This window comes from Paroedura picta, chromosome 8 (assembly GCF_049243985.1).
Source record: "Paroedura picta isolate Pp20150507F chromosome 8, Ppicta_v3.0, whole genome shotgun sequence".
NCBI lineage: Eukaryota > Metazoa > Chordata > Lepidosauria > Squamata > Gekkonidae > Paroedura > Paroedura picta.
Window position 1 is genome coordinate 46,439,503 of NC_135376.1, and position 13,871 is coordinate 46,453,373.

The 13,871-nt window shown below is 41.5% G+C and overlaps 1 protein-coding gene across 1 annotated transcript; it reads left to right on the forward strand.

Moving 5' to 3' along the window:
• The first annotated feature begins 35 nt into the window (after nt 1-35).
• On the forward strand, nt 36-13,501 carry TAF5 (TATA-box binding protein associated factor 5). Its single transcript, XM_077349604.1, has 11 exons — nt 36-570; nt 3,086-3,320; nt 4,285-4,600; nt 5,134-5,297; nt 6,013-6,148; nt 8,663-8,783; nt 9,084-9,213; nt 9,744-9,908; nt 10,236-10,413; nt 11,136-11,313; nt 12,486-13,501. The coding sequence occupies exons 1-11, from the start codon at nt 36-38 to the stop codon at nt 12,701-12,703; spliced, it is 2,376 nt and encodes a 791-aa protein (XP_077205719.1). The 3' UTR covers nt 12,704-13,501.
• Nucleotides 13,502-13,871: the final 370 nt, after the last annotated feature.

Consider the following 13,871-nt stretch of genomic DNA (forward strand, 5'->3'; position numbering starts at 1 on the left):
TGCCTGAGTAAGAGGCGAGGCCGTTGACGTCCGGTATGGCGGCTCTGCCGGAGGAACCCGCCGAGGCGGTAACGGTGAAGCCAGACCCCGACGGGGCCGCCCCGCCGCCTCCCGCCCAGTCCCCGGCGAATTCCGCGCCCGCCCCTCCTCCCCCCCCGGCAGCCGCTGCGGCTCCCCTCGCGGACGGGGAGGCTGTGGGGGGCCCCGCTGACTCGAAGCCCCCGGCGGTCCCCGCCGCCCCACCGGCCGCCTCCCAGCTGCCCACCGACCGGCAGACGCTGCTGGCGGTGCTGCAGTTCCTGCGGCGGAGCAACCTCCGCGAGTCCGAAGAAATTCTCCGCCGAGAAGCCCGGCTGCTCAACGATGAGGTCGCGGCTGAGCTCAGCCCCTCGGCGCCCGGCGGGCAGGCGACTCACGGCGCGGAAGGGCAGGAGCCCAGCCTCGGGGTCGCTGGCTCCGGGCCCGGGGAAGTGCTGCTCAGCTCCGTCACTTTTGGACAGGCTGGCGCGGCCGTCGCTCCCGCGGCTGCCCCGGCCCCTCCTGCGGTGCCCCTGGCACCCCCCGCGAAAGGTGAGAAGGCGCGCGGACCCCCCCCCCCCCCCAGAGTCCCGGCCACTTTACCTGTAGGCAACTCTGCCCAGTTGCTGTGCCAGGGGAGGCGGCAAAGTTAATATTTGTCACACTCATCACGGGAACAGCAAACTGCATTGGGTTGGCAGTAGCCTGTTCGTGAGTTACTTTCAAGTTCACATGGTCATGGATCCTGAAATAGAAATTAGATGTTAACTTAGAGCTGTATTAATTTTGATGAGAAGGTTCCGCAAAGTTTACAGTTTCTTGTATGGCTTCCCAGTTTTATTTAGACAGCCTCCCAAAGTAGTGTGCAATTTTACAATGAGCAGCGGCTCAGTAGCAGAGTATATAGTTGGCATGCGGAATGTCTTAGGTTCAGTCTCTCATATCTCCAGTTAAACACTCAGATTAAGAAGCCCCTTTTTCTTCACGAGGCTTTGAAGAACTGCTGATAGGCTGCAGTAGATAAACTTCTTATTTATTTATTACATTTATATACTGCCCTCCCCGAAGGCTCAGGGTGGTTTACATCAGAGATAACTGTACAAATAACTCAGTACACATTAACATAATAACTAACATTATGAACAATAGAACATTGGGAAGAACAATAACACAACGCTTACTGATGGCCCAGTGGGTTGGGTGAGCCTGCAATGCTGGTTGGAGGAGGGAGGCTGAGGGGGGCCGATCTGAAGCGGTGGTACTAGTCGACCTCAACCAAATGCCTGGTGGAGGAGCTCCCTTTTGCAGGCCCTGCAGAATCGTTTGAGCTCCGTCAGGGCCCTGATCTCCTCTGGGAGCTCGTTCCACCAGGTGGGGGCCAGAATAGATAAAGCTCTGGCCCTGGTTGAGGTGGGCTTCCTTGGGTCAAGGGATCACCAGGAGGTTGGAGCTGGTGGAGTGTAAGGCTCTTTGAGGGGAATAGGCAGAGAGGTGATCCCTTAGGTACACTGGACCCAGACCGTGTATGGCCTTAAAGGTGATGACCAAAACCTTAAGCCTGATCCGGAATTCAACTGGAAGCACAGTTATTGAGATGGATTGGTGGTCTAACTCTGTATGGCAACTTTGTGTGTTCCTGCGTTCACATTGAAATATAAAAATAAGAAGTCCTTTTAAAAATGACAACAAAACTTTAAAAGAAGGAAACAGAAATTTGAGGTTCTGTTAATTGTTAGAATTTTAGGGCATGAATGGGAGTGTCTTGCAGGGTGTTTGGCTAGAGTTGTTACTGTTTTGTTCTACCTGGAGGTGTGCTGAAGATTGCTTGAACTGCTCTTTACTTGGTTACCAGCTTTTAGTCCCACTTGGCTGGGAGAAAGGTGAGCCACTGAATATTTTAAATAAGTACAAAACAGATAAGAACAACACTATAATAACAGTTTCCAAATATCTATCTAAACTAAGCAGTGTGACTCTTTACTACTCATAATTTCTCAGTGTATATCATTAGCACAGAAGAACCTGTAATATTTAATCAGTTAATGAAGGACTGAATACACTGTATTAAGGAATTTCAGTTGAATAAAAATCTGTTGATAAGTTTTCCAGCATCACCAACAATTTTTGTCACTGTTTTCCTTATGAATTCTGGGCAACTTAGACTCAACTTTACCATGATTATATCTAGAATATGATAGCAAATGCTGTGTAAAGGAAATCAGGCTTTAAATCATGAATGTGTTAAGATTGTGCGTGGAGGCGTCCAAATCACCAACAATTTTTGTCACTGTTTTCCTTATGAATTCTGGGCATCTTAGACTCAACTTTACCATGATTATGTCTAGAATATGACAGCAAATGTTGTGTAAAGCAGAGGTCTCCAACCCCCGGTCTGCGGCCCGGTACCGGGCCGTTAAGGCCATGGTACCGGGCCGCCAGCGGCCGCGCCTGCCTTCCCCTCCCCCCGCAGCGAGAGGGGGGGAAGAGGCAGGCGCGGCCGCTGGCACGCCAGCGACACAAACGCGCACGCGCGGAGCCGCCACACATACGTGTTTGCGACCCCTGCTGGCGAAAACGTGCATGTGTGGCTGTTCTGCGCATGCGCGTTAGCGCCACCTAGTGGCAAAACGTGCATGCGCGGCAACTGCGCGTGCGCGTTTATGTGCAGCTGCTGTGGCCGGGCTGCCAGCTCTCTCCCACCCTCGGAGGTGGTCCTCGACTACAAGAAGGTTGGGGACTGCTGGTGTAAAGGAAATCAGGCTTTAAATCATGAATGTGTTAAGATTGTGCGTGGCGACGTCCAAATCTGCTGTTCCAGGCCAACGCAGTCAGCGCCACACCACAGGGAGAAGGGGAAGTGTGGGTGCCGCTGCGTAACTTGGCGCACATAAACCTGCATTGGTCTGGAACGGCCACCTGGATTCGGACGCCGCCACACATGACCCTAGTTGTCATCAGTCATCTCTGTCAATGAATTTTAGTGGGACTTCCAAGTAGACATGTTTATGATTGAAATATTACAATAATACAGAGTACAAACATTATTTGATATGTTGATGCTTTGCAGTTGGTGTCCTCATGGAAGATCAACCAGATGTGAGTGCAGTGTTGTCTGCCTATAATCAGCAGGGAGACCCAGCACTCTATGAAGACTATTATAGCGGACTGAAACACTTCATTGAATGTGCTCTGGACTGTCATCGAGCTGAGCTATCGCAACTTTTTTATCCCCTCTTTGTGCACATGTATTTGGAGCTAGTCTACAATGGGCATGAAAATGAAGCAAAGTCCTTCTTTGAAAAGTAATATAATTTTATACACGTAATTTCATTTTTGTTTTCTCGTTTTTAGGTAGCTAAATCTGTTGTTGATCTTCAGATTTGATATAAAGCTGTGTCATGATCTGGGAGTGGTGTATGTAGCATTTTCCCCTGTGGTTCTTTTTCAAGAGGGGCATCAGGAACATAATATGCTTTCTGAATATATATCTTAGGAAGGGAAGGAGAACCAGTAAGTGCCCAGGACATTATATTGTTGAGGATATGACAGATACAATTATGGAAGTATCAGCTATTTTGTATATTATAATAATAAACTTCAGGTACTTATTTATTAAAATATTTATACCATGCCCTTTCCCTTACAGCTCACACATTCTATTTAAACATACAAAATACAATGAAACCCCAAATAATCCTCCTCCTCCAGTGCTAAATAGGATTATTTTTAGGCAAATAACTGTTGTGTATATAGACACATTTGCTTTACTTGTAATTCTATACATCTGAAGTATAACTTCAGGTTCATTGTGTTCAGTTCTGATAACACTTTATGTACATTTTTATCTACTTAAACCTTATTTTCTGGACTAAACAATAGACAATAGTGCTGTTTTTGTGCTGATAAAGGAGTTTCACTGAAATTATGTATTGTTTCCTATTACAGATTATGTTCTCACCAGCTTTGAAAGGCTAGGGCAGGAAAGTGCTCACTCTGCCCAGTGCTGGAAAAGTCTCAAGTGTCTTGTGACTTGAGTTCCTTTAGTTTTTGTACTCATACCAAGTGATGCTGTTACAGAAGGGTTCCTAGCTGGATCCCTTAGCAGCATAGAAAAGTCTCAACTGTTTTCTGTGCTTTCATGCTTTGGTATAAGCAAATGCCTGTGGTACATGCCTACTTACTGCTATTTCAAGATGCTCTGAGGAACATATAATTCAAGTTGTTTAGGAGATTGTCATCTTTTAAGTCTCTAAATCCTCCTTCTAGGTTTCATGGGGATCAGGAGTGTTATTACCAGGATGACTTGCGTGTATTATCGAGTTTAACCAAAAAAGAGCACATGAGAGGGAATGAGACAATGCTGGATTTTCGAACAAGCAAGTTTGTGCTACGCATTTCCCGTGACTCTTACCAGCTCTTGAAGAGACACCTTCAGGAAAAACAGAACAATCAGATCTGGAATATTGTTCAAGAGCATCTTTACATTGATATATTTGATGGAATGCCTCGCAGTAAACAACAAATTGATGCTATGGTAGGAAGTCTGGCTGGCGAGGCAAAACGAGAAGCTAACAAAGCAAAGGTATGATCCAGATAGTTTTACACTCAGTAGGACATAAATAACACCACAGAGTATTTTGTCAGGGATATCTAGGTTGACAGGCCAGTAAGAATTCATGATTGCTGTGGTCTCACCACATGGTGCCTTATCCTTGGTGCATGGTAATTTATACTTTAGTTCTAAGCAGAGAAGAATTAATTGAGGAATTATTTGACAGGGAGAGTCAGAAAACTGTTTTATTGCATAGATCAAATGAAAGGAGATGAGACAGCTTTCTGAGCCCATCGTCATGGATGTTGGATCCTTAATTTTTATCCTGATATGAATACCAGTTTGGCCCTTGGCTTTGACCAGTGTAATGCAACTAGTTGATTAACATTATTTGGGATATAGAAATTTAATTTAGTAAGGAGGTTTAGTAAGAAACATGAAAATTATTTTTAAGCTATTCAGCAACTTCTTGATTCAGTAGAAGGTATTATCTGATTAGTTCTGCATTTCACTACGCCTATTTTTATACCATGAAAATTTGTGCTTTATACTTTGGTTTGCAGGTATTTTTTGGCTTATTAAAAGAGCCAGAAATTGAATTACCTCTGGATGATGAAGATGAAGAGGGGGAAAATGAGGAGGGTAAGCCAAAGAAGAAGAAGCCAAAAAAAGATAGCATGGGATCAAAAAGTAAAAAGCAAGATCCAAATGCACCTCCTCAGAACAGGTAATTTTTAAAACTAAAAAAGACCAGTTAATGGCTTGGATTCTCTCTAAAATGTCAACGGATAGAAGGATTTTCATCTGTGGAGTGTGACCCCACCTCAAGGCTGAGATGTTGTCCCGCATGATGGAAAGTTCCTAGGAATAGTTTGGGGGAGGTAAAGGTATGCCAAAGGTATGCCATGGGTATGCCAAAGGTATCCCCCCTCCACAGAATTTATAGGCAGAATCCAAGATAATATGAGATTATAAACCTATGTCTGGCCTAATCCACTTCAGACCATGTGGGGGAATCACATCACTGAATGCTTTTCAATATACAAAGTTCCTTTTGCATAGAAAAGTAGCACATCAGGAAGCAGTCTAGGCTTTAGAGTCCTCTGTGACATCTAGTTTATGTGTGGAATTATTTATTTATTTGGTACGGGCGGATGCTCAAGTCACGTTACTCCTTAAATGGGAAGAGATATAGCCCAGACGCAGGTTTATTCACTTCAGTGACAACTAGACCATGGTTGAATCAGTTAAAATTATAATGCTTTAGTGTTTGGAAGTTCTAAATTCATTTGGAGAAACAACAGGTTTTAATAAACAGGTTTTATGAGAAGTGTTTTGGTTTAATAAGAAATCTTATTGAATTTAGTCCCCCCCATGTCACTTGTACATTCATGGCATGAAGGCTTTCTTGCTCTATTTGAAGTATGTTGTTGTTCATACAGAATCCCCCTTCCTGAGCTAAAGGATTCTGACAAGCTGGATAAAATAATGAATATGAAGGAAGCCACAAAGCGTGTGCGTCTTGGTCCAGACTGCTTGCCCTCTATCTGTTTCTACACATTCCTTAATGCTTATCAGGTTAGTATACAGCATGGATCATGGGCAATGTTCGCAAAATACTTTTGCACTGAGACCGCTGTGGTACTTGCAGGAGAATTAAGACTCATAACTTTTTAAAAGTGAATGTTTCATAAAATACTTGCTTTGCTGGAACTCATAATCCTGCGGACAATTTATGTACACATTATAGGTGAGGCTAATCTCATGGAAACCTCTTAAATATCAAAGGAAAACCACTGTAGGGGAAATGATGAACTCAACTAAATTTTGAAAAAAGGGTTAATTACAACAAAAGCTTCCTGACCTGGATCGCCTAGGCTAGCCTGATCTTAGCGGATCTCAAAAGCTAAGCATGGTTGACACTGGTCATTATTTGGATGGGAGACCACCAAAGAATAGCAGGGCAAACCACCAGGACAGCTCTTGTTTTGAAAACCCTACAGCAGGGGTAGTCAAACTGCGGCCCTCCAGATGTCCATGGAATGCTGGCAGGGGCTCATGGGAATTGTAGGGCCGCGGTTTGTAGGGCCGCGGTTTGACTACCCCTGCCCTACAGGGATGCCATAAATCTGCTGTGACTTGACAGCAAAAGGCAAAAACAAAAACAAAACAAACAGGGTTAGAATCAAGACTAAGGTGAGTTTAATAAAATATAGCCTATAGAAAAAACTGTAGCCATTTACTTTTAACTTTTTAATCTGAGTAATTCATGTTATTCTACTTTATCTATGACAATGGTTTTGATCCAGTGGAAGAGTTTCTAAGAATGATAGGTGGAATCAGTTTTTACCAGTTCCCCCCCATTTCTTCCTCTCCAGAGCTGTTCCTCGTGATCAGTTTGGTGTAGTGGTTAGGAGTGCGGATTTCTAATCTGGCATGCCGGGTTCGATTCTGCGCTCCCCCACATGCAGCTAGCTGGGTGACCACGGCACTGATAAAACTGCTCTGACCGGGCAGTGATATCAGGGCTCTCTCAGCCTCACCCACCCCACAGGGTGTCTGTTGTGGGGAGAGGAATGGGAAGGCGACTGTAAGCCGCTTTGAGCCTCCTTCGGGTAGGGAAAAGCGGCATATAAGAACCAACTCTTCTTCTCTTCTTCTTTCCTACCCAAAACAACATTTGGAGGAGCACTGAGGCTGCAATCTGAGGGGAAGGACAGGGAATTTCTGTTCGATGGACAAAAATCCCTTTAATCTGCAGATGTCTCCATTAGATCCAAACCAATGTCTGTCTAGTCATTTGGAGGTTTCTTGAGCTTTCTCCTCCTTTATTTTTTTCCTCTGAGGAATAGGAATCACATGATAAAATCAAGCCTCCTGTACAATTAAGTGTTTTTGTGGAGGCTCTGGACCATGGTGGTGGTAGTGGTCATATACTGCATAAATGTCCAAGGTAACACCATGAACCAGGACTTTATGCTATTAATGTGTTATGCTGTTAACTAGATACAGATGAAATTATGAATTTTAACAATGAACAATAGCTCATAATTTCATATATATATCACATTATTGTAAGCATGCCTACATGTCCAATATTGGACACTGGATAAGTGTTGTATTTAGGTGGGTGACCCTCTGTACGTACTTACAATGCAAATCTAAGTGGAGTTACACCCTTCTGTGCTCATTTACTTCAATGGACTGGAACTCTCATTTTCCCTATCATACTCATCTTGCTGTCTCCCCGCCAGTGTTTAGCGTGTTCAGCATTCTATGGTTTCTGGTGGGCAATGAGCATACTTCCCTCATTTATTTTTCTGTATGCTTAGGGAGCCCCTTGAGTATGCAATAAAACCTATTTTCGCTGTCCTTCCGATGATAGGCACAGAATCATGAAGTGTATTTTGAGTAGAGGTTTCATTGATGCTGTATTGTGCACATTGATCAAATGTAAGCATTATTATTAACACTATAAATGGGCACAGCTTTTCAGCTATTTAAATTACAAAAGAACAACATTATACAGATAGCAGGTAAAAATTCTGTGCTGACCAGGAATCTGTCTCTGATGACCACATGGTCTTGGTTCTCAGCATGAACTATCATCGCCATGCATCAGGTCGCCATGCATTGAAGATAATGGAGAGCGGGAAGGAAGTGGTGCTGGACCTGTTGACCTAATCTTTTAGAATATGAGTTGGGGGAAGGAAATGAGTAAATGCTCACCACAGTAGGTTTTTTAGGCACAGAAACAAGAGATTCTCATGTTTCTGAGTTTCTAAATCTAGATTTGAAGCGAGAGATTGAAATCCTCCCTTCTCTCAAGGTCTCCATACACATCTTTTGCGATGGTTGAGGATGGTGGCATTTGAAAATAATGTCTGGCTTTCCAGGCCAGTCAAAATTGTGGACTGTCCTACTTCTACCCAATTATAGCATAATTTTACATAAAAAGATTTGTTATATTATGTGATAATTCCCATCTTAAGTATTATTGATGGCTCGTTGAATAAGAACATGTAATTTAAGCACTTATCATTATCATTTATAATATAAAAAAACTTAAAATAGTACCTTTTGTATATACAGGGCCTAACAGCAGTGGATTTTACGGATGACTCTAGCATGATTGTAGGAGGTTTTGCTGATTCCACTGTCAGAGTATGGTCTGTGACACCCAAAAAACTACGTAGTGTCAAGTTGGCAGCAGGTAATACAATTCTTATAGGTTTAACTTCTATACAACAATGCGTGATCTTATATAGAAGATATGCTACATATATGCCCCTAGCAAATTGAAGGCTAGTGGAAATTTGGCATGAATAACCCTGATTTTAGTAAGAGGCAGTAGTGTCAAAATAGTTGTTTAATAAAAGTTGCAGTATTTGCAGCAAAATGTGTTTATGGAATTATTCTATTGAAAAGTACTTTAGGGCATTCTGATGTTAATTGTTAATTGCAATTCAGAAGCAAAGTCTATAAATGTGAACTTCCAACTTTCCCCCTTCAGATCTCAGCCTCATAGATAAAGAATCTGATGATGTTTTAGAAAGGATCATGGATGAGAAAACAGCAAGTGAGTTGAAGATTTTATACGGTCACAATGGACCTGTCTATGGTACCAGCTTCAGCCCTGATAGGTAAAATCTCTAGATGATGATGCATGATGATGTGGTGTGCTTAAAGTCTAATAAATAAACAAATATGTTCATATAGAACATAGTTGTAAAATAGGTTTCTTGTTGAAGACATTATACAATCTGAGTTTTTAATTCAGGGCAATTGCCAACATGGCCCCTGAGGAGGAATAGCTATGTAAGCATCAGAAGATTATCTCATTAGATGCAAAAAACATTATCAAAGTCACTTTATTTGAAATCTCTGATCTTCAGTCAGGATTTGTTCAATATCCAAAAGCTTATAGTAAATAGTATTGTAGCGTGTAATGATAATCAGGTAATATGTACTAAACCAGTATTTAAAGTTTATTTAAAACTTTGCTTATATAAAAGATAAACAAGAAATAACACCTTGATTATATTAAGATGAAGTGGTTGTTAACTATTTGTCCACTGTTATAACATTTAGTTATCTTGACACATTTGACACATGCAGTACATTTTTGGTGTTGAAATTGTTATCTTCATATGCTTACTGTTCTTTTTGACAGGAACTATTTGTTATCATCTTCAGAGGATGGCACAATCAGATTGTGGAGTCTCTTAACCTTTTCTTGCCTGGTTGGATACAAAGGACACAACTACCCTGTGTGGGACACACAGTTTTCACCCTATGGATATTACTTTGTGTCAGGTGGTCATGACAGGGTGGCTCGGTAAGACTACAGAAGCTTTTCATCTAGATATAAATGTGATACTGTCAGTGAGCTGTAAATCTCAGCTAGCACATATCCTTTAAGTGAAAATGCTTATCAGGCTAACAATTAAAACAAATTTCTTTTAAATATATTTTTCTTTAGAATTATTTATTTAGCCTGCCCATGGTCATAGAAATTTCAGCTAGCTTCATGAAATTTTCTGTTAGTTCTTTAAAATAACAAGATCGGAAGCACTTGTAACTCAAACAATGGTTTCTTTTTAAAGAACAAGCAGTTACAATCTGCTTTCCTTGTTATGAAATGTTTTTTTTGTACTGGTTTCAGCTTGTGGGCTACAGATCACTACCAGCCTTTGCGGATCTTTGCTGGCCATCTTGCTGATGTCACATGTACACGTTTTCATCCAAACTCCAACTACGTTGCTACAGGCTCAGCAGATAGAACAGTGCGGCTGTGGGATGTTCTGAGTGGGAATTGTGTGAGAATTTTCACGGGACATAAGGTAAATTAATGGGAAAAACTACCTGGGGACATCCTGCCTGCATCTGAGCATCTTGGCCAGGGAGAGTCTCGCCATCCAGTCTTAAGAAATTAATTAGTAGTGTTCTAAGTAATGAGCTGCAAACCTGCTCATTTTTAGACGATCGATAATCTGTTCCATAACTGAAAGCTCATGTTGACCACTACTCACAGATAATAATGTGAACTTCCTTTCTGAAACTGAAATGAATTTTCTATGTCAATTATCTAATAATTTCTGAAGCAATTTGAGACACAGCCTGGAAAGTAACTGTTGAAATAGTAAAAGCCCAAATGGAACTGTCTAAATAGTATTTTGTATCTTAGCTGAAGCTAATTGTAGGGCGTTCGAATATTAGGTATCTAACACATGGATGCCTTATGTGTCCAATAATTCATCTATCATGGTCACTGTTATTGACTGGCTGGCTGTGGCTCTCTTTAGATAGAGGTCTTCCACATTTTAAAAACAATAGTTAAAAACCTAATTTCTTATTTAAAACATAGAAATACTTCAATCATTATTTGGAGACCCAATCCTCTCATCACCTGGTTTTATCAGCCATGAGGGGCAGTCTGACAGCAGAATCTATAAAACTGAGCTTGTTCACTTTGATGTTTGAAAGTTGTTTTAAATAAGGTATACACGGGGGCGTTTAGCTGCTAAAATTTCATTCTGTAACAGTTTTACGTTTTTTTTTTAAGGGACCTGTTCATTCATTAGCATTTTCTCCTAATGGAAAATTTTTGGCAACTGGAGCTACAGATGGAAGAGTACTTCTCTGGGATATAGGCCATGGTTTGATGGTAGGGGAGTTAAAAGGACATACAGATACAGTCTATGCACTCCGGTTCAGTAGAGATGGAGAAATTTTAGCATCAGGTATGTAAATAAAGATTTCTTGTTCAACAGATCAGAATAATGGCTGCTGGTTGTGATGAAGGGCCTTCATGCTTCCTGTGCACTAAAACCTCATTTGAAGCTTAGCCTCTTGTGGCAGAAGCCTCTTGTGGCGCACGGTAGTAAGGCAGCCAGCATGCTCTCTAAAGCTCTGATCATGAGGCTGGGAGTTTGATCCCAGCAGCCGGCTCAAGGTTGATGAGTACCCAGCTTGCTGGGGGGTAAAACGGTAATGACTGTAGAAGGGAATGGCAAACCATCCTGTATTGAGTCTGCGAAGAAAACACTAGAGCAGGGGTAGTCAACCTGTGGTCCTCCAGATGTTCATGGACTACAATTCCCATGTAGCTTGGAATGTAGCAAACTCTGGCAGGGGGTCATGGGAATTGTAGTCCATGGACATCTGGAGGATCTCAGGTTGACTACCCCTGTGCTAGAGGGTGTCACCCCAAGGGTCAGATATGACTCGGTGCTTGCACCGGGGGTACCTTTACCTTTAAGTTTAGAACACTAATTGGCCATGATGGCCACATGTGTTTATGCAAATTAGAATCCTAGCTTGGGAGGAGGAAGCAAACAGGGCATCATGGTGGGATTGAAGGCTTCTGAAACATGGAAGTTTTTGATTGTGTTCACCATGGGAAAGGAGGATACAAATATGGCAGCAAACTATATTTTTGCCTACCATAGTTAACGCAGGTTTGTAACATCTGAATGCAGTGTTCTCAGTGAGCATAATAGGCTCAGTTTTATATTAGGATACGCTTGTCTTTCTTTGTCTCTGATCTCAGATAGGGAACTTAGAAACAGTGTTGCTGTTCAAGTAACTTTAAATCCTGTGATCCAGTCAGTTGCTATAACACTACTCAGGACTTTTTTGTGGTGGGGGTACGAGGTATTAGCAACTTTTGGGAGAGGTTGTCTCAGTTCCTGATCCTCATGTGTTGGCCTTCCCCCACTCTGCCAAGAGAGAATGAATCCTCAGGAACAGCCTTGATGGCATTTGTTATGGGAGGGGATTCTTTTTCTTACAAAGAAAACACTTGCACTAATATTCTAAGACATTGAATTTGACAACCTTGTATTTACTGGATGGATTTACTTCTATTGTGAATTGTTATAGCTCCTGTTAACTTTGTCCCATTTCTTGTTAGGTTCAATGGATAACACAGTAAAGTTGTGGGATGCTGTGAAAGCTTTTGAGGACTTAGAAACAGATGATTTTACCACAGCCACTGGACATATAAATCTGCCTGAAAGCTCTCAGGACTTGTTGTTAGGTACCTATATGACTAAATCAACCCCCGTCATACATCTCCATTTCACCCGTAGAAATCTGCTTCTTTCTGCTGGGGCATATAGTTCTCAGTGAACTATGAAATTACAAGACTTCGTTGTATAAGCCTTGTGAAGTAAAGGTTGTAGAATAATTTGTATTATTTAAGAGTGTGATCAACTGAAATGAACTTGTCTGCTGGAACAAGCAACATCAACTATGACTCAAGTAACTGCTGTTTTAAGCCCTACTGGAAAATGCTGGACTCTGAAATCATGGATTTGATAGGAAGGGGAAAGTTTGGTTTTAATTTATATAAGTGCACACAGGAAGTCTCTTATCCTCAGGAGGAAATTGTTAGTCAGCTCTAAACTGCAGAACCAGTTGTAAAAGGCAGAGGTAACACGTTATGCAACAACTTTTTAAAAGCACTTATTTTGTCATTTCCCCAGGCTTAACTATTTCTAAGAGTTTTCACATGAAACAGTAGGTTCTTTTTATAATTTGGAGAGAACACAAACAGGTATTTGTCTTATGTGAGATCTAATTTACTGTAAGAAGAACAGTACAGATTATATTGAAGCCTGCTGACATAATTTAAATGATGCTTTGGAGAAGGATCTCTTACAGATGTGACAATCTTTAACTGAGGACACTTTTATGTCCTCTGTAAGATAAGATTACTGAGGGACAGTAGTAACAACATTGCTTTTTATAATGGTTAGTGACTAATTCAGACTTTCAGTTACAGCACAGCTTGTTGAATTCTGGCAGAAAATTAATGAGCCACTTGTTTTTAAAAATGCAACTGCCATAGTTTTGCATTTTGTACAGTTTTATATTTTTGATATTTTGTAATAAAGATGGATTATTCTGTGCAGTTTTTACAATGAACTATTGCTGCAATGTCTGTTAGAACTAATACCATCAGACCTTATATTCCAAAGCCCAAATAGAACAATTCATTAAGGAAAAAAAACACATCTGTATATACCCCATTTTGGGGGGAAAGGGGAGAACCCAATTACATGTTTTCCTCCAACAAGGGTCTTATATGTATCCAGTAAGATGCCTGTCAGCTATGTAGACACAGCAATGTACCCTTAGGTAACTAATACAAGGGACATCTGTTTCTGTGAAGCATTCCCTGACACATACTGATTTTACAATTTGTAATAACAAAATCTTTAATTGGCAACAACTGGTCATGTCTTTCTACACAGAATTTATAGCTAATTTAAAAACAACTCTGAAATTGTTACAT